The 20,761-nt window shown below is 48.9% G+C and overlaps 1 protein-coding gene across 3 annotated transcripts in view; it reads left to right on the top strand.

Annotated features, from left to right (window-relative positions):
* The window catches only part of PLCB1 (phospholipase C beta 1), a 1,298,702-nt gene that overhangs the window by 991,975 nt on the left and 285,966 nt on the right, over positions 1 to 20,761 (top strand). For all 3 annotated transcript variants that reach the window (XM_063918579.1, XM_063918581.1, XM_063918580.1), the window contains one exon: positions 5,648 to 5,744. In XM_063918579.1, coding sequence (XP_063774649.1) covers positions 5,648 to 5,744 — 97 coding nt within the window. The remainder of the gene's footprint in view (positions 1 to 5,647; positions 5,745 to 20,761) is intronic.

The raw sequence follows: 20,761 nt of genomic DNA, 5'->3' as shown, positions 1-20,761 counted from the left end.
GTCTGAGGTTGGATCCCCGGAAAAATGGATAAGAACAGTGTCGGACTGGGACGTGAAGGGCCCACCGGGGAAACACGGTGGTAGAGGCACATGTTTAGGGGTCTGGCCAGCCCTCATATTAATTTACCTAACCAATGGAGAGTGCATAGACTGGTGCCCTTGATAAATATAATGTACCAGATTAATAGCACCAATGCACTGTAGAAAATACATCATAGTCTTGTGCAGTGTAAGGTAACGTGTTTAATTCAACAGTGATAAGAGCGGAGAAGTGAGCCAGTGGAGAAGTTGCCCATGGCAACCAATCAGCACTGAAGTAACATCTATAATTTGCTTACTATAAAATGATACAGAGCTGCTGATTGGTTGATGGGGCAACTTCTCCACTGGCTCACTTCTCTGCTCTTATCACTGCTTAGTAAATGGCCCCCCTAGAGAGGTCACCCTGACACCATTTCATCTTAGAGATACCTATCTGCTGTCTGCTCCCACACTTACCGCTGGCTGTCTAACTGAACTAACCTGGACGCAATCAACGATAGAAAAGAAACCATTTTTATAATTGAGCCCAGTTTAATCCAGGAATAGAGTCTCTGCTAAGTAGCAGACAAATATCACCCAAACGTAATGGATCTGTCTGACATCTATAGGAATGTGAAATATCCAGGTCTGCTGTGCAATGGTCTGCTCTGCAGTATAGTATAATTTTCCCAGTGCATTGCATGTGCAGTTTCACTTAAAAATGCATTGATGATTGAGGGGAGAACAACTAAAAAATAGAATGATAAAAATAAAAACAATATAATATACTCTAGAAAACTCATAGCTGGAGATAGCAGCGCTTGCCTGCCACCTATTGGCTAAACAAAGAAAAGCTGATTTTTCCATGTAGATTCTTTATAGTCAGCAAGTAATTATAATTTATGGGGATTTTATGCCTCGTTAGGAGCACCAGGCCCCATAATACACCTACAGTATATCTTTGCTTCTGCTAGATTGCAGCAGTACTGTCCCCCAGTGATAGTGATAAAACAATTATCTATAAACCTGAAAGAGAAAACTGCTCAGTTGTGAGTAGATATTGCAAGACCAGAGTGCTCCAATACAGGCGGCAGGAAACCCGGCAGGAAACGCGACAGCTCCGAGGCGCTACGATGGAAAGGGGCTTATTACCAATCACATTTACCTGTTTATAGAATTTTACTTTTGTCGCTGTTCTTCCTAAAGCCTCAATAAATATCATTTCAGTATTCCAATTAAATATTTTTTAGGGAGGATGTTAGTACTGTACTGTCATCATTAATATAGTTAACCTCTAAGGTTAAAAACTATGGGGCGCATGCAATTAGTTCCGATTACAAATTAATTCGCCCCACTCGTATTCATTTAGGGCCGTTTTTGCCAGTTTTGCCTTTTCACCTTCTTTTATTAAGTGAAAAGGAATTGGCGAAAAATGCCTCAAAATCGGCAAAAATGGCCCGCATTTTTGATGGAAAACAAGTGGATTCGCTGATTCCCTGTCACATTTTTCGCCTAGGCGAAAATATCGCATAGGGCGAATCTCATTTCGCCCTAAAAATAGCGAAAAAGCTCAGTTTTTTCACCTAAGCGAAAAAACTGAGCTAATTGCATTCGCCCCTATGTCAGTAACATAGGGGTTAACTTACTAAGTGGTAGGTTTTAAATCCCAGATATTGCAGTGTACATAAATCATGCCTAGCTATGTGCAGCCATACACATGATTCACTTATATTGTATAATATCTTTGTGATACCCACTGATGAAGTTCATTAAGAGACGAAACGCATCTGGGCGGGACTAGGATACATGCTGCGTCAGGGGTCTGGGAACGAGGCTTGAAGCGCTACCGGCATCTGTGGTCATCCTGTAGTTAGCTGTGGGGCGAAGCTGTCAGACCTAAGCACATTGATTTCAGGCTCTAGTTGTTATATATGTCTATATATACAGTATATATGTTATATATGTCTATATTGCAGTCACCTACTGTATGCAAGTGTTTTTATTTATCTTTTTTGAACTTTACTCAAAGATAAACACTCGCAACTCTCATCTTCAAGTTCATAAACCCCTTTCCCATCAATACAGCACCTCAGCATACATGTCCGATTACTCCAAGATCATTTACACTTCTACATACTTGTCCCATATCATTGACACTCTACATGCATGTGAAATGACATATTGGCCGTAGTTTACTATTTAAAAACCTGTAAATACATATGCTATTTATTAGAATGATGTTCTAGTAGTACTACACTATGGGGGTCATTCCGAGTTGATCGCAGCTGTGCTAAATTTAGCACAGCTATGATCATCTTTCCTGACATGCGAGGGGACGCCCAGCACAGGGCTAGTCCACCCCGCATGTCAGTGCCGCCCCCCCCCCCCCCCCCGCACAAATACAAAAGCATCGCACAGCGGCGATGCTTTTGTATTTCAGGAGTTACTCCCGGCCGTGGCCCGCCCCCCCAACGGTGGACCGCGCCCCCTAAATGGCGGCTTAACGCCGCCATCCAGCCCCCTCCCACCCAGCGACCGCTTCTGTCTCAGAGGCGATCGCTAGGCAATGACGACTGCCATGCGCCGGCGCACTGTGGCACCGGCGCATGTGTAGATCCGACCCGATCGCTGCGCTGCGACAAACTGCAGCGAGCGATCGGGTCGGAATGACCCCCTATGTCCTGACATATTTACATTAAACTAAGACGTTTTTCCAACTTTTCACCTACTATGCTGGTCCAAATTTTAAGTCATGATTTCTCCCATTGAAATCTGCATTAATCGAATATGGATTTCTTATTGAATAGCAAAAAGTCCCAGGTACATTTTCACGCATGCAAAAAAGTCACGTGACCAAGGCCCTCATTCCGAGTTGATCGCTCGCTAGCTGTTTTTAGCAGCCGTGCAAACACATAGTCGCCGCCCACGGGAGAGTGTATTTTCGATTTGCAAGTGTGCGAACGCTTGTGCAGCCGAGCTCTACAAAAACATTTTGTGCAGTTTCAGAGTAGGTCTGAACTTACTCAGCCCTTGCGATCACTTCAGTCTTTTTGGTGTCTGAATTGACGTCACACATGTGCCCCCCAAATGCCCGGACACGCCTGCGTTTTCCCTACCACTCCCAGAAAACGGTCACTTGACACCCATAAACGCCCTCTTTCTGTCAATCTCTTTGCGATCGGCTGTGCGTGTGGATTCTTCGTTAAATCCAATGCTCAGATACGATCCACATTGTACCCGTACGATGCGTGTGCGCATTGCGGGGCATACGCATGCGCAGTAGAGACCTGATCGCAGCGCAGCGAAAATTGCCAGCATGCGATCAACTCGGAATGACCCCCCAAGTTCACAGCTGATTGAATCTGCCATACATTGTGGCCCATTGCTGTACAGGTTTAACACACAGGATTACTCTAAAGGGTTCAAAAACTCTCTAGCATCAATGTATATGTAACCTGTGGTAGTGTTTACAATACTCTTAATGCAATATTATTGATACCTTAGATTATACTGTATTGTATGCATTTTAAACCCCTTCAATGAATATTCATTTATAAGGCTTCAGGATTAAGAATAGGTAGTTGCAATGGCATCAAATACACATATAATATATAAGATTAATTGTACTTTTCAGTTGGTCAGTATTTAAAAATAAGGACAATTCTGTAGGAAATAATGTCAACAGATACAATATAAAAAATTAAAATACAGTGTACTGTATCACGTTTATAGAGAGAACATATATGCCACCTAGTGGCTGTTTGTTGTATTGCATCTTTTATAGAAGGAGCATGAGAAATGGGAAACTGTCAGTAAAGATGATTATGCTCTTGTATAACTTGAATATCACATAACCTGAAAGTTGATATCTAAAAAAAAAAAACAAAATCCGAAGTCTAAAATAAATGATCACTATGATAACCCTTTATAGCTAGATGAGGTTCACACTTACAGGTGCTTAGGAATGAAGCCTTAACTTATTGGGCTAAGGGGTACATTTACTAAGCAGTGATAAGAGCGGAGAAGTGAGCCAGTGGAGAAGTTGCCCATGGCAACCAATCAGCACTGAAGTAACATCTATAATTTGCATACTATAAAATGATACAGAGCTGCTGATTGGTTGATGGGGCAACTTCACCACTGGCTCACTTCTCTGCTCTTATCACTGCTTAGTAAATGTACCCCTAAATATGCAGTTAAATATGAATGTAGACATATGTATGTAAGGTGGCTTTTCCTCTTGGTCAGTTTAATGATGTGCAGGTAAATGATGAGAAAGAAGCATGGGCATTGAACAGAGGAGGGGGCCTGTGTGCAGACTCCGTGTGGGCCCCCTCCTCTCCACAGCGCAGAGACTCTAGCATTGTACCAGAGTATAGTGTGCATGCGCAGATCTCCGGAAACATGGTGCCCGCCATGTTCCGGAGACTAATCACTATTGTTGCGCATGTGTCGCCGCCATTTTGACAGTGAATTTTACCGCGGCTGCAGCTCCTGATGTGGGTCTCTGCAAAGGTAAGTAATAAAACATGGCTGTGCGGTGTGGGTTCCCCTGGACCCAAGGGCCCATGTGCACCGCACACATTGCACCCGTTATAGAAACACCAGTGGAATTAACTAAGGTATTCTGCCGAGTTCAGTTTGATTTACCGACTGTCGGGATGCCGGCCGTCAGTATAGCGACATCCCGTACATCGAGTGGGAATAGCCCCTGTGAGGCGGGATTTTGGCTGTCGTTATTGTCAGCAGTCGGGATTCTGGTGTCGGTATCCTAACCGCCGGGATCCCGACTGCCGGCAAATTAACAGCATCCCATTTTGTCATGCTGTGTATGCCTGGCATGGCAGTGGTATCAGGACAGATTTCCCCACAAAGCTGTTATATATCACACCCATGTGTATTCCTCCTGTCACTGTATATATATGGTGCTGGGGATGTGGTACTATGGGCTATTTACATTTTCTTAGACATCATATAATGCCTGGGCCAGTGAGAGCTCTGTTGGGCCCCAGTACAAGGGGGAGAGTGTGGCTACATCTCATTGGTACTCCTTGTAGAAGCTAAGCATTGAGTGGCTGCTCTATCTTTTGGGCATGGTTACTCCTCACTTGCAAGTTTGGGTCCCAAGAGAGACCTTAAACCCACTCCCCCTGCTTTGCACCCCTGTGTAATGTCAGCTCTCATTGGAACGACACATTAGGATCTGGAGTTTACTTGCCTACTCTCACAGAATGTCCAGGAGGCTCATGAATTACGGGGACTCTCCCATTGTGAGTAGACCACCTTGTACAGTAGAGGTCGGGCCACAGTGATTCTCTCCTCTGCACCTCCCCTCTGGGATCTCCAATAGGACACCATTCAATTGTCAAGTATGAGTTTATTAAGCTGTATTGAATAGGAAGATGCCGCCTCCTTCCCAAGTGTCCTGCTCCTTATTGTCATACAACGTACAGTAACTATAGTGATTGTGAAATGTTTATTCCTGATGTCCTTCTATCATCACCAGATAAGACAATTTAATGATAGAAATATGACTCTGTTTGGAGAAATACTGGTGAAGCATTAATCCAGAGAGGGTGCAGACTTCAGCCTGGATAATGATGACATGTGTGCCTTGTCATTGCAGGGAACAGCTGGGAATGAAGCCAGTGCCACCGAGGAGATGTCTAACCTGGTCAACTACATTCAGCCGGTGAAGTTTGAGTCTTTTGAGACATCTAAAAGTAAGAACATAACCAGAGCACAGAGCCCTTCACAGTGCAACAACAGAGATGAACGACTATGATGCACAGTACACATTTCATTATGCAGGAATAGATATTGTCACGAGCCGGGTGTTTTCCTCGTAACAGAGATGAATGGATGTGATGCACAGTACACGTCTCATTATGCAGGAATAGGTATCTGTACAAACTAGGTTTCATTCCTGGGAACAGTGATGAACGACTATGATGCACAGTACACACATCAGTATGCAGGAATCAGTATTAGCACGAGCTGGGTGTCTTCCCTGGGAACAGTGATGAACGACTATGATGCACAGTACACATCCCATTATGCAGGAATCAGTATTAGCACGAGCCGGGTTTCTTCCCGTGAACAGTGATGAACAAATGTGATGCACAGTACACGTCTCATTATGCAGGAATCAGTATTATCATGAGCCGGGTGTCTTACTGTGAACAGTGATGAACAACTGTGATGCACAGTACACACATGATTATGAAGGAATCAGTATTGGCACAAGCCGGGTTTCTTCCCGGGAACAGTGATGAACGACTGTGATGCACAGTACACATCCCATTATGCAGGAATCAGTATTATCACGAGCCGGGTTTCTTCCCGGGAATAGTGATGGAACGAATGTGATGCACAGTACACATCTCATTATGCAGGAATCAGTATTAGCACGAGCCGGGTGTCTTCCCTGGGAACAGTGATGAACGACTGTGATGCACAGTACACATCTCATTATGCAGAAATCAGTATTAGCATGAGCCGGGAGCCTTTCTAGGAACAGTAATGAACGACTGTGATGCACAGTACACACATCATTATGCAGGAATCAGTATTAGAACGAGCCGGGTGTCTTCCCGGGAACAGTGATGAACGAATGTGATGCACAGTACACATTGCATTATGCAGGAATCAGTATTAGCACGAGCCGGGTGTCTTCCTTGGGAACAGTTATGAACGACTGTGATGCACAGTACACATCTCATTATGCAGGAATCAGTATTAGCACGAGCCGGGTGTCTTCCTGGGACCAGTGATGAACAACTGTGATGCACAGTACACATCCCATTATGCAGGAATCAGTATTATCACGAGCTGGGTGTCTTTCCGGGAACAGTGATGAACGACTGTGATGCACAGTACACACATCATTATGCAGGAATCAGTATTAGCTTGAGCCGGGTGTCTTCCCGGGAACAGCGATGAACAACTGTGATGCACAGTACACATCCCATTATGCAGGAATCGGTATTAGCACGAGCCAGGTGTCTTCCTGGGAACAGTGATGCACAGTACACATCTCATTAGGCAGGAATCAGTATTAGCACGAGCCGGGTGTCTTCCTGGGAACAGTGATGAACAACTGTGATGCACAGTACACATCTCATTATGCAGGAATCAGTATTAGCACGAGCCGGGTGTCTTCCTGGGAACAGTGATGAACAACTGTGATGCACAGTACACATCTCATTATGCAGGAATCAGTATTAGCATGAGCCGGGTGTCTTCCTGGGAACAGTGATGAATGGCTGATGTGATGCACAGTACACATCTCATTATGCAGGAATAGGTATTAGTACGAGCTGGGTGTCATTCCTGGGAACAGCAATGAACGGCTGTGATGCACAGTACACATCCCATTATGCAGGAATATATATTAGTATGAGCTGGGTGTTGTTCCTAGAAACAGTGATGAATGGCTGGGATACACAGTACACATCTCAATATGCAGGAATTGGTATTAGTACGAGACAGTGGGGTAATTCAGGCCTGATCACTGCTGTGTGTTTTCACACAGCGGGCGATCAGATCTGAACTGCGCATGCGTCTGCACCGCAATGCGCTGGCGCGTCGGATGATGGGATGGTACGAAAAAAGCAATCGCACGGCCGGTCGCAAAGTGATTGACAGGAAGAGGCCACTTGCGGGTGGCTACTGACTGTTTTACAGGAGTGTCCAGAAAAACGCAGGAGGGACCAGGCGTTTTGAGGGAGGGTGTCTGACGTCAGCTCCGGCCCCGATCAGCATGAAGCAAACGCAGCGGCTGAATAAGTCCTGGGCAGTGCAGAGACTTGTGCAGGTCTCCTACAAAAGCGAACGCACACCTGCACACACCATATACCCTCCCCCTGTAGGCAGCGACTATCTGATCTCAGGGATGCAAAAAACGCACCCTAGCGATCAGGTCTGAATTACCCCCAGTGTCTTTTCTGGGACACACGTATTGACTGTACAGTATACGGATTATACCCCTTTTCCACTAGCTAAAAAATCACGGGTAAATGCACGGGGGCGCGCATTTACCTGTGTTTTTTGCAAGTGGAAAAGGGTCCCTCCCCCCCGCAAAAACCCGGATCAAGTGACCCGTGAATCCTACCCTGGTAAATGCCTGGGTAGGACACGGGAATGATCCGGGTAAGGTTGTAGTGTAAACGGGAGCCGTGTCGATGCAACATGGCTCCCGTTTACACTGTATGGAAGGGCGGCGCTGGGAGATCATGTGATCTCCCAGCGCCGCCCCTGCCGCGTCACTAGCAGCGTCACCAACCCGGCAATATGCCGGATTGGTAGCGCAGTGGGAAAGAGGGCTGAGCACGGGCCGCAGCCGGGTAGCACCCGTGTCAGGTTCCCGGCTGCGACCCGTGCTCATAGGTGGAAAAGGGGTATTAGTGATTAGTGCAGTAGTTTGATATGTTTTTAATTATGTCATTAAGTTGCTTCCATAGGTGACCCATAAACTGTTTTCATGTGGATCTGGTGCTGAGCCTGGTTTCCTGCTGAATGAAAATAAAAAATAAAAAGCATCTAAACCCCTCTCACCCATACACTAAGGACATTGAAATTCCCTCCAAATCTAGCAGTTTCTGAATTTTATTATACCATCAACGCGTCGTAAAACATTTTGGCTTGTGGCTCAGGAAGGGTTAAATGTTACCTGAATCATTTGGTATTTTGATCAATTAAGTAAAACCTCTACGGTGCCTGGATTTTTTCTACCCGACATATCTTTGACTAAGATGTTTATACCTCGGTGTCTAAATATAGCACATTTGTGTATATAATAGGACCCTGCCTGGGTAATTAATATGACAGCGCCATTAGGGGTCCGTCATGTGAAACTCAAATATGCCAGCACAGATCATAGGAGTTACATTTACTAAATGTATAATCTGGTGCCGAATTATGATAAGCAATGAGTGTTTAAAGTGGGATGGATATGTGCCGAGGGTGATCGACAATATTAAGAGGTGAGCAAGAGGGGGACATGCAGTGGGGAAGAGAAGGGGTAAGGGATAGGGGCAGGATTTACTAAGCTCAAAAATGAAACCTGCCTCTGTTGGGTGAGTTTATGTGAAGCCCTGCACAGATCACTGTGAACTCTCCAGGCTTTTTATAAATTAGGTTTAAAAGATGTAAAAAAAAAAAAACGGCATGGGGGTACCCCCACAAATCATTCATCAGCCCCAGGCCTCTGAGCCTAGACTGGCATTGAATATAATGGGGGAAAAAGGCACTAGGCTGAACTGAAAGAGGCAGATAATACAGCGTGGGGTTTCCCTGCCATAACAGCAACTAGCCCCAAACTGGTAGCCCGTGGCTAGAATCCCTAGGGAAGTCGGCCCCCTAAAAAAATGAGGACCCCTCCTCAAGGACAATTTCTTCACCCCAAGGGCTTTGGGTGCGGAGGTAATAGTGTAAATAAATGGTTGAATAATACTGCACATTACAGGTGGACTACAGTTCCCAGCAAGGCTGCCGGGCATGATGGCACATCAGGGGATAAAATAAATATTAACCAAAAGACAGGAGGCACACACTAATAAATAAAAATACCCCCCACCACCCTCATTTATTACAACATGTAGTGGTTCATGTACCTGCAGCATCCCAGAATTTTGGCAGAACCAAAAAAAAAAACTACGCCACTGCTCTTCAGAGAGCCCCGTCGTGAATGAGAGCTCACGTGCGGACACTCTCCATAGGGATAAATGGAGACATGCTGATAGGTCGGAGCGTGGGAACTGCTGCAGATTGACGGCGGATATCCTTTGGATTTTCTGCAGAAGAGAGCGTTGAAATCCAACAGTGGATGACAAATGACAGCCAAAACCGATGCAGAGTAAATATTTTTTGGTAAGACTGTAATCCGCCGTCTATGCCCATCAGTTTCAATTTGACAGCCAATTCGACACTTAATAAAATTAACCTTTTACTCTGGAGAATGAAATGAGGGGGGAGTGGGCCATATAGAAGTGGATATATCTGGCTGATTGTTGTCACTTTGTTCTTGGAAGCTACAAAAGTAAACGTTGTGAGGAAGGATGGGGTGGAAAATACAAGTTGGTAGAGGGGTGAGTTAAAGGTTGCACAGAGACGACATGAGTTATTGGGAATGTGAAGGAGCAGTGTTGTAAGATGAAAAGTTGACATTAATAGTGGCTGATGTTTGCATGAGAACAAAATTTCTTCTAGTGGTTCTCTGCAGTTGGAGTGCAGGTAGCCAGTAAGGTTTGTATCAATGAAGGTAATATGGGTTGGCTGGAGCCTCTCTGTGTTGGGCTGAAGTAAGTAGTTTGTTTTAGAAAGAGTCGGCTTAGTCATGGCAAGTGAAGGAAGTCATAAGAGAGTGTGGTGTTATAGAGAAAATGAGAAGAGCAGTGGTGGATTTTACCTAGGGGCTGCAGACCCCTCCTTCCCTTCCCAGTAAAATCTGCCACCCCAGTGAAGAAGTGGGTCTGTGAAAAGGCTTCACTGGCAGTAGCTTCCCATTGGCAGCAGTATCTGCTAATCACACACAGGACAGGCGGTCCCAGGAAAAGGTGTTTTCTTACCCTGGGACTGCCAGTCCTGGCCACGATTAACAGAGAGAGGGTTTTCAATAGGAATCCACTCCTCTGCCTTTCTAACAGCCCTACCTGGCTTCTAGCAGCTGTAGCTGATGCAGTCCCTAGAGCCCAGTGTTTGTGTGCATGCACCAGTCCCAGCACTGTTTATGCACCGATCCCATAGCCTGCCATATGATCCGGAACTGTCCATGTACTGTAGCATGGGCAGCCTTGATCAAGGGGTCTCAAGAAGTAGGAGCCATCACTGGTCAAGAATGTTAGGTATCACCGTGTGGGTGAGTCTGAAGGAAAGGAGGTTGTGGTCAAGGTGCAGGGATAAGTTTGAGGAACCTAGATATTGATCAGAAGTAGGAGTGATAAATGAAAGCAACACAAAGTGGGCAGGAGAGAAAAGATAGATAGTATGGTCTTCAAAGGTTAAAAGAGCAGAACAGAGACAGAGGGGGAGTTCCAGAGATATGACTATGAATGGACTGTAAGGAGAAGGTAGAATGTTTGCTCCAACGCCTTCCCTGTTGATGGGTGTGGGAGAGTGGCTGAGGTAGAGTTTGCCCCGTAGGACAGCTCTGTAGAAGATGTAGTGTCACAGAAGGTAAACCTGGTTTCTGTGAAGACAAGCAAGTTAAGGGATTTTGTAATGAATAGATCATGGATAATACAATTTGTTACAAACAGATCTCACTTTGCAAAGTACTCAGGAAAAGAGGCAGGAGTGGAGTGGAGATAGTAGAGATGGATGGGAGTTCAAAGTATATGGAAAGTTGTTTATTTGCAAAAGGGGGGGGGGGGAAGTAGTGGTGAGAGCAAATTTGGGAAATTGCACAAGGTAGATGGCTGGGTTACATGTTGTGGAGGTAAGCAGTGCACGCAAACTGAGCACCAAGGAAATCTCTGAATCCTGCTTTCTCCGGTGTGAACGTGTTAGTAAATTAGAAAAATTGAGAAAGGGCTTATATCAGCTTAATGTAGCTCAATAGAAAGACTGGCAGCAATTAGCTATACCTGTATTAATGTGGATTTTGTTTTTGCAGAGACAACTAATTTTTATTCAGTTTGTTACTGTACAGTGGAAAATTTATTTTATTACTGTTGAAATTATATTTCAAAATAATACATTCTTAGATCCAACAAAACAATGTCTGTTTTCTAAGTTACAGTGACAAACATGGCCCATCTATATGTAAAATACTCACTCATAACAAAGTATTCCATCACTGGGCATTCCTGCAAGATGAATGTGTTGTCAGTTCTGGACTGAAATGACTTGTCATGACAGTGTGATATACAATCATTCTACTATAACAGGCTTGGCTCGATGCTGTGACCAATGTTGCGGTCAGTGACGTGCGGTAAGGTCATAGGCTGGGGAGGCACTGATTTTATATATATATATATATAGTATATGCAGTAGTCAGCAGCACTCCATTCATATCAATGATACAAAATATATAGCCGGTGCCCTCCGTATAACAACCCCATGCGGGGTGTCTAAATAGAGATTCCGGTCGGCGGCACTCACGGCTCCCTCAGCGGGGAATGAAACACGGAGTCAGGAAGCTGGTCAACGTTTCAATGTTAGACACATAACATTTTCATCAGGACATAAGACACAATGTGAGATAAAACATACCTTTATACCTGTGAGGCCGTCCATGCCGCCCGCCGTCCGTCCGCTACACGTCCATCTAAAATGACGTCATAGTGTTGCGCCAGACGCGGCGTCACGGAGAGCCCCTGAACACCTATAAGTGAAAACAAAGATAATAAGACTGATACAATAAAAACCATTACTACACATTAATGTATTTGGCAACAACATATCATAATAATAAAGCACAAATAACTAGCAATGATCAGACTGACTTAAATTTAAATATGAAATAATTAAATATAGCCTACAAGAGCTGAAGGACTAAAAATGGAATTAAATGTAATAAGTCAATCAATGCCTGTTATACAATAGAACGAAAGTCATAATGCAGTTTAAAGAAAACAGTGTAATCCAGAGTGTTCATTCAAACCTCTGGGTGTGAGTGTATCTAATAAGAAGATCCAACGGGCTTCAGCTTTCAAAAGAATTAACCCTCTATCACCCCCACGTTTAAGTGGGGGGACGTGGTCAATGATTTGATGTCTCAAAACTGCTAGGGTATGGTGGGCATTTAAAAAATGTCGGGCGACCGGCTGGTCGCTCCTTCCAGAGGACAGGGCCGCTCTGATAGATGTCCGATGGCCTGCCATCCTTTCCTTAAAGGTGCACTCGGTTTTGCCTATATAGTGCAAGCCGCAAGGGCAGCTTAGCATATATATCACAAACCGAGTAGAACATGTTAATCTGTGCCTGATCTTGTATCGTTTTCCCGTATATGGGTGGCAAAAGCTGTTACCAACGATCATATGGCTGCAAGTGGTGCAGCCAAGGCACTTAAAACAACCAGGTTTTAAAGGGTTCAAAAATGAAGAAGTTACGGAATTAGACGTGGCACTGGACTGTGATGGTGATTCAATATTGGTTTTTACCAAATGATCCCGCAGGTTACGCCCACGTTTGTAAGCCGGCATCAAACGAGTGTTAGATAAGTTCGTTATCTAACACTCGTTTGATGCCGGCTTACAAACGTGGGCGTAACCTGCGGGATCATTTGGTAAAAACCAATATTGAATCACCATCACAGTCCAGTGCCACGTCTAATTCCGTAACTTCTTCATTTTTGAACCCTTTAAAACCTGGTTGTTTTAAGTGCCTTGGCTGCACCACTTGCAGCCATATGATCGTTGGTAACAGCTTTTGCCACCCATATACGGGAAAACGATACAAGATCAGGCACAGATTAACATGTTCTACTCGGTTTGTGATATATATGCTAAGCTGCCCTTGCGGCTTGCACTATATAGGCAAAACCGAGTGCACCTTTAAGGAAAGGATGGCAGGCCATCGGACATCTATCAGAGCGGCCCTGTCCTCTGGAAGGAGCGACCAGCCGGTCGCCCGACATTTTTTAAATGCCCACCATACCCTAGCAGTTTTGAGACATCAAATCATTGACCACGTCCCCCCACTTAAACGTGGGGGTGATAGAGGGTTAATTCTTTTGAAAGCTGAAGCCCGTTGGATCTTCTTATTAGATACACTCACACCCAGAGGTTTGAATGAACACTCTGGATTACACTGTTTTCTTTAAACTGCATTATGACTTTCGTTCTATTGTATAACAGGCATTGATTGACTTATTACATTTAATTCCATTTTTAGTCCTTCAGCTCTTGTAGGCTATATTTAATTATTTCATATTTAAATTTAAGTCAGTCTGATCATTGCTAGTTATTTGTGCTTTATTATTATGATATGTTGTTGCCAAATACATTAATGTGTAGTAATGGTTTTTATTGTATCAGTCTTATTATCTTTGTTTTCACTTATAGGTGTTCAGGGGCTCTCCGTGACGCCGCGTCTGGCGCAACACTATGACGTCATTTTAGATGGACGTGTAGCGGACGGACGGCGGGCGGCATGGACGGCCTCACAGGTATAAAGGTATGTTTTATCTCACATTGTGTCTTATGTCCTGATGAAAATGTTATGTGTCTAACATTGAAACGTTGACCAGCTTCCTGACTCCGTGTTTCATTCCCCGCTGAGGGAGCCGTGAGTGCCGCCGACCGGAATCTCTATATATATATATATATATATATATATATATACATACATAGTGGGGCAAAAAAGTATTTGGACAGCCACCGATTGTGCAAGTTGACCCACTTAAAAAGATGACAGAGGTCTGTAATTTCCATCATAGGTATGTGAGAGGTGCGGCTGCGGTGTGGTGGTGCCTGCTGCCGTGCAGGTGTAAAGTCGGTACTCACCAGGCGCCGCTCTCTCTCACCTTCAGGTACCGGAACCTTCAACGGACCTGGCAATCTTCAATCGGATCCGGACACGGCGATTCCCTCTCGGAGCTGACCGACGACCGAGAGAATAGTTTACCTTAAAGGGGGTATCGACCCTTCTTCCACTGGAACAGGGGATACCCCAGGGGTGACCGCGACCTTCACCGGTTGGGTGAAAGGTCATCACCGGCACAAAGCCTCAGCCACCCAGATTTCACACACTCGCGCTCTCGCACGTAGTGTGATGAAAAGGATTCTCACGTCCGTGAGCAATCCCGATTCCGGCGCTCGGGGACAGACAAGGGACAAACGCACACAGATGTTACTCACCGTCAGTTTCGCACTGCGAACGTCTTCTTCTCTTACAGGTCCCTGTAAGGAGGTAAACAAACAAGCAAACAGCCGTGCAGGGCCTAACTCTAACCTAGTGTCACACCCTATACTAACTACAACGGCAGAGCCCTCGAACTAGCTCTGTGGGTGTGGTGCAACAAAACTAAACACACTTAACGAGCTCACACTTTGCCCCGCACGGTAACATACATCACGATACACAATGCAAGCGACGGTACGGTCCCTTTAGTTACCCGACTCAGAACACCCAGTAGTGGGGGCCGCACAGCTCACCCACCTACCGTACTCTCTTCTTGGGGGCTCAGGCTGAGCGGGCCTGCCTACCTAACACCTCAGGGTGGCCTGGGCCTAGTGCCCAGTGCCACCTTTATTCACCTCGGGGGTCTTATTCACTGGGCCTAGCGCCCCCTAGCTGCACACAGGCCGGAGGCCTGACTTCACCCACGGGCCTAGCGCCCGCCTAACTTGTCACCCGTTGGGTGACCTGGGCCTAGCGCCCAGGGTCACCTTATGTTACCCTATTTGGCCAGAATACACTAGGGCCTAATGCCCTCTAATGCCCCACAGGCCTATTGCCTGATATGCCCCTCGGGCCTAATGCCCGCCTAACCGTCCCACAGGCCGGTGGCCTGACTATCCTTATGGGCCTAGTGCCCAATCTGTGCCCCCAGGCCTAGTGCCTGACTATCTGGGCCACGGGCCTGGAGGGCCCGACTAAATGCCCCACGGGCCAGGAGGCCCGACTAAATGCCCACGGGCCGGGAGGGCCCGACTACATGCCCACAGGCCAGGAGGGCCTGACTGTGCCCACGGGCCTAATGCCCGAACACCCGGTGGTCTAGGGAGGAGCGGGTACAGGGGCACCTGAAAAGGGCCTACCTGACCCGCTGGGAGAGGCACCAGGGGGGAGCTTCGCCATCCCTTTGCTTCCCACCCCTGGTGACCCCTCCAGCGCTCTTCTTTAATCTTCGGCCGCTGGTCCGTCCTGGCCAGCGGCGCCGCCGTCGCCTCGCCGCGTCCAGCCGCCGCTGGACATCTTCCTGCCGCCGGACGTCTTCAGGCCTCTTCCGCGGCCACCCGAACTCCGACCACGACGTCTTCTTCCTCTCGCCGCCGAGATCTTCTGCGCTCCGGCGCGCCGACGAACTTCTCCGCTGCTCCCGCCCGTCTTCTTCTTTTCCTCTTCGCGCTCTTTCGCGCGCGCGGCGCCCGACGTCAGACGCCGGGGGCGGGGCCTATGACGCGGCGAGCGCCGATTGGCTCGCCGCGTCCCTCTCTGATTGGCTGCCGCTCCGGGAGCCGCGATTGGCTCCCGGAGGGCGCCAACATTCGAATGCCTCTGGTCCGGTGCAGGGAAAAGGGTAATCCCTGCACCGGACACCCGCCGCCACGCACCCAGCGCTGGGGACAGACAAGCTGCCCCAGCGCTGTCCCCAGCTAGGGACAGCACCACAGATGTGCCCACAGGGCACATCTCTACATTTTCCTCCCCTTTTTCCTTTGTAGTCCCTACAAAGTTCTCCACGACGTCCATTGTCCGCGGGTCAGGGAATTCCGAGGTCCCTCCGGCGAGGTTGTGTTCAAGGGTCCAGCCCGGACAGGCTGTGACCCCACATCCTTCCACCTCCAGCTCCGGGTTCCTCTTCTTCGTTCCTCCTGACCTCCATTGGTGGATCCTCTGGGGAAGTGGCATCTCCCCACGGTCGCTCAACGTGGGCCACCAAGGGGAATCTTCCTCCACGGGGACAGCAGTCCCCCACTCTTGGCCTTCCAGATCGTCTGGGACATCGTCCCTGTCTTCAGGGCGTGGTACCGACCACCACCCAACAGCGGAATCCTCCGGGGCATCCATTTCCACCCGGGCAACAGCCATCATATGTCGAATTTCCTCGTGGGGCATCTCCAAAGGTCCTGTGTCTTCCTCTGGAACGGGTCCTCCCACGGCATCACGATCCTGTCCCCGTACGTCCGTCCATTTCGGCACTCCCGGCAGGTACTCTTGCTCCAGGACTATCTCCTCCTCTTCACGGAGGGCATTCAACTGGGAGCATGACTCCACCCGATCCTGCCAGTCACTCTCGTCGGCGCTTCCGATGCCAGAGTCGTCCTCCATCTGTTCTAGGAGGGATTCGTCGGCGGACAGCTCACCGTAGTCCGAGTCCTCCCCCACCGATACCTGGACTAGGGGACTATTTTCCTCCTCAGCGTACTTAGTCCTTTCCGCTGGCACCTCTGTTTCCTCAGCGTACTCCTTCGCTTCCGCTGGATTCTTTACTTCCTCAGCGTACTCCTTAGTTTCCGCTGGCATCTCTTGCTACCCAGGACACTCCTGTTCCACACGTCCTGGTCGTGGACGGTTCCATCGCGGGGAGATTCCGGACATCTCCGTCACTGGGTCTTCACGCTTTTCTTCGCAGCGTGGTCTCTTCACCTCCCAGTCGTCCACCTCCGTCTGATGCGGGAAAGGATTCTGCCTTACTGGGGTCACTTTCTTGGGACAGAGTAGGTCCGCAGCATCTTCCCAGGGGCACTCACTGGCCGCATGTCCTGGTTGCCGACACTTCCAACAAGGGAGGGCCACTGCCACCTTCTCCAAGACGGGTTCCTGGTCCACCTCCTTCGCTGAGGAATCTCCACCCGTTGGTTCCGGCTCAGAGGAAATGGGCACCTGCGAACTAACTTCAAGCAGGGTCTTCCGCTCCATTTCCCTGGTTTCCTCCTCCCATCTCTGGGCGCAACCATCTGCAATCATCCGGTCTTCATTCCACGGACAATCGGGAAGCGCATGTCCTCTCGCCTCGCAGAGCGCACACACAGGCTCTGCAGCCACCCGGTCCCAAAGCTGCTGACGAGATTCCGTCAGCTGCTTCACCGTGGCCTCGTAGTCTGTCCTGTCTTCCGTCCATGGGCATTCCAGGAGCCGATGTCGGGGATCTCCACAGCTTTCACACCGGGGATCAACCTCGTCTTCGCTCAACTCTTCGTCCCAGGGACAACTGTTATGCTCATGCCCGTAGTTTCCGCAGAGCAAACACCAGGACTCCTTCTTCACTTGGCCCTGCTGACGTCTTCGGTCCGCTTCCTGGACCACCTTCTTAGGGGACGTCTCTCGCCACGTACACTTGTCAGCAAAGTGCCCCGTTTGCCGACATTTCTTGCAGGGCGTCACAGCGGCCTTCTTGCGCCCCTTCTCCCGGCGCTCTTCTTTTACACGCTGGACCGACCGCTGCACTATCTTCAGGAGGTCTGCCCCAGACACCGTCACCCAGTCGCTCTGGTCCGCACGCGTCCGTGGGTGAGTCTGTTCCGGAGCCATCCGCAGGGAGGTCTTCTTGGTGGCGTTCCACATCGTGTCCGTGATCCGGTCTCTCTGATCCTGCCAACTACGCCAAGTGTGAGAGGTGCGGCTGCGGTGTGGTGGTGCCTGCTGCCGTGCAGGTGTAAAGTCGGTACTCACCAGGCGCCGTTCTCTCTCACCTTCAGGTACCGGAACCTTCAACGGACCTGGCAATCTTCAATCGGATCCGGACATGGCGATTCCCTCTCGGAGCTGACCGACGACCGAGCTGAGGAGAGAATAGTTTACCTTAAAGGGGGTATCGACCCTTCTTCCACTGGAACAGGGGATACCCCAGGGGTGACCGCGACCTTCACTGGTTGGGTGAAAGGTCATCACCGACACAAAGCCTCAGCCACCCAGATTTCACACACTCGCGCTCTCGCACGTAGTGTGATGAAAAGGATTCTCACGTCCGTGAGCAATCCCGATTCCGGCGCTCGGGGACAGACAAGGGACAAACGCACACAGATGTTACTCACCGTCAGTTTCGCACTGCGAACGTCTTCTTCTCTTACAGGTCCCTGTAAGGAGGTAAACAAACAAGCAAACAGCCGTGCAGGGCCTAACTCTAACCTAGTATCACACCCTATACTAACTACAACGGCAGAGCCCTCGAACTAGCTCTGTGGGTGTGGTGCAACAAAACTAAACACACTTAACGAGCTCACACTTTGCCCCGCACGGTAACATACATTACGATACACAATGCAAGCGACGGTACGGTCCCTTTAGTTACCCGACTCAGAACACCCAGTAGTGGGGGCCGCACAGCTCACCCACCTACCGTACTCTCTTCTTGGGGGCTCAGGCTGAGCGGGCCTGCCTACCTAACACCTCAGGGTGGCCTGGGCCTAGTGCCCAGTGCCACCTTTATTCACCTCGGGGGTCTTATTCACTGGGCCTAGCGCCCCCTAGCTGCACACAGGCCGGAGGCCTGACTTCACCCACGGGCCTAGCGCCCGCCTAACTTGTCACCCGTTGGGTGACCTGGGCCTAGCGCCCAGGGTCACCTTATGTTACCCTATTTGGCCAGAATACACTAGGGCCTAATGCCCTCTAATGCCCCACAGGCCTATTGCCTGATATGCCCCTCGGGCCTAATGCCCGCCTAACCGTCCCACAGGCCGGTGGCCTGACTATCCTTATGGGCCTAGTGCCCAACCTGTGCCCCCAGGCCTAGTGCCTGACTATCTGGGCCACGGGCCTGGAGGGCCCGACTAAATGCCCCACGGGCCAGGAGGCCCGACTAAATGCCCACGGGCCGGGAGGGCCCGACTACATGCCCACAGGCCGGGAGGGCCTGACTGTGCCCACGGGCCTAATGCCCGAACACCCGGTGGTCTAGGGAGGAGCGGGTACAGGGGCACCTGAAAAGGGCCTACCTGACCCGCTGGGAGAGGCACCAGGGGGGAGCTTCGCCAGCCCTTTGCTTCCCACCCCTGGTGACCCCTCCGGCGCTCTTCTTTAATCTTCGGCCGCTGGCCCGTCCTGGCCAGCGGCGCCGCCGTCGCCTCGCCGCGTCCAGCCGCCGCTGGACATCTTCCTGCCGCCGGACGTCTTCAGGCCTCTTCCGCGGCCACCCGAACTCCGACCACGACGTCTTCTTCCTCTCGCCGCCGGGATCTTCTGCGCTCCGGCGCCAACATTCGAATGCCTCTGGTCCGGTGCAGGGAAAAGGGTAATCCCTGCACCGGACACCCGCCGCCACGCACCCAGCGCTGGGGACAGACAAGCTGCCCCAGCGCTGTCCCCAGCTAGGGACAGCACCACAGATGTGCCCACAGGGCACATCTCTACAGGTACACTTCAACTGTGAGAGACAGAATCTGAAAAAAAACCAACAACCAGGAAATCACATTGTATGATTTTTAACCAATTTAGTCTTGTGGAAAATAAATATTTGGACCCCTACCAAGCAGCAACATTTCTGGCTCTCACAGACCTGTTACTTCTTCTTTAAGAAGCTCTTCTATCCTCCACTCATTACCTGTATTAATGGCAACTGTTTGAACTGGTCATCTGTATAAAAGACACCTGTCCACACCCTCAAACAGTCAGACTGCTACCTCTCCACCATGGCCAAGACTAGAGAGCTGTCTAAGGACACCAGGGACAAAATTGTAGAGCTGCACAAGGCTGGGATGAGATACTCGACAATAGGCAAGCAGCTTGGTGAGAAGAGATCAACTGTTAGCACAATTATTAAAAAATGGAAGAAATACAAGATCACTTACCATCTCCCTCGACCTGGGGCTCCATGCAAGATCTCACCTCGTGGGGTATCGATGATCTTGAGAACGGTGAGGAATCAACGCAGAACTACACGGGGGGACCTGGTCAATGACCTCAAGACAGCTGGGACCACAGTCACAAAGGTTACCACTAGTAACACACTATGTCGTCATGGATTGAAATCCTGCAGTGCCCGAAAGGTCCCCCTGCTAAAGCCAGCACATGTCCAGGCCCATCTAAAGTTTGCCAGTGACCATCTGGATGAATCAGACGAGGATTGGGAGAATGTAATGTGGTCACATGAGAGCAAAATCAAACTTTTTGGTATAAACTCCACTTCCCT

This window comes from Pseudophryne corroboree, chromosome 4 (assembly GCF_028390025.1).
Source record: "Pseudophryne corroboree isolate aPseCor3 chromosome 4, aPseCor3.hap2, whole genome shotgun sequence".
NCBI classification, from domain to species: domain Eukaryota; kingdom Metazoa; phylum Chordata; class Amphibia; order Anura; family Myobatrachidae; genus Pseudophryne; species Pseudophryne corroboree.
Note: the sequence above shows the minus strand (reverse complement) of the source record. Positions and strands in the feature narration are given on the sequence as shown.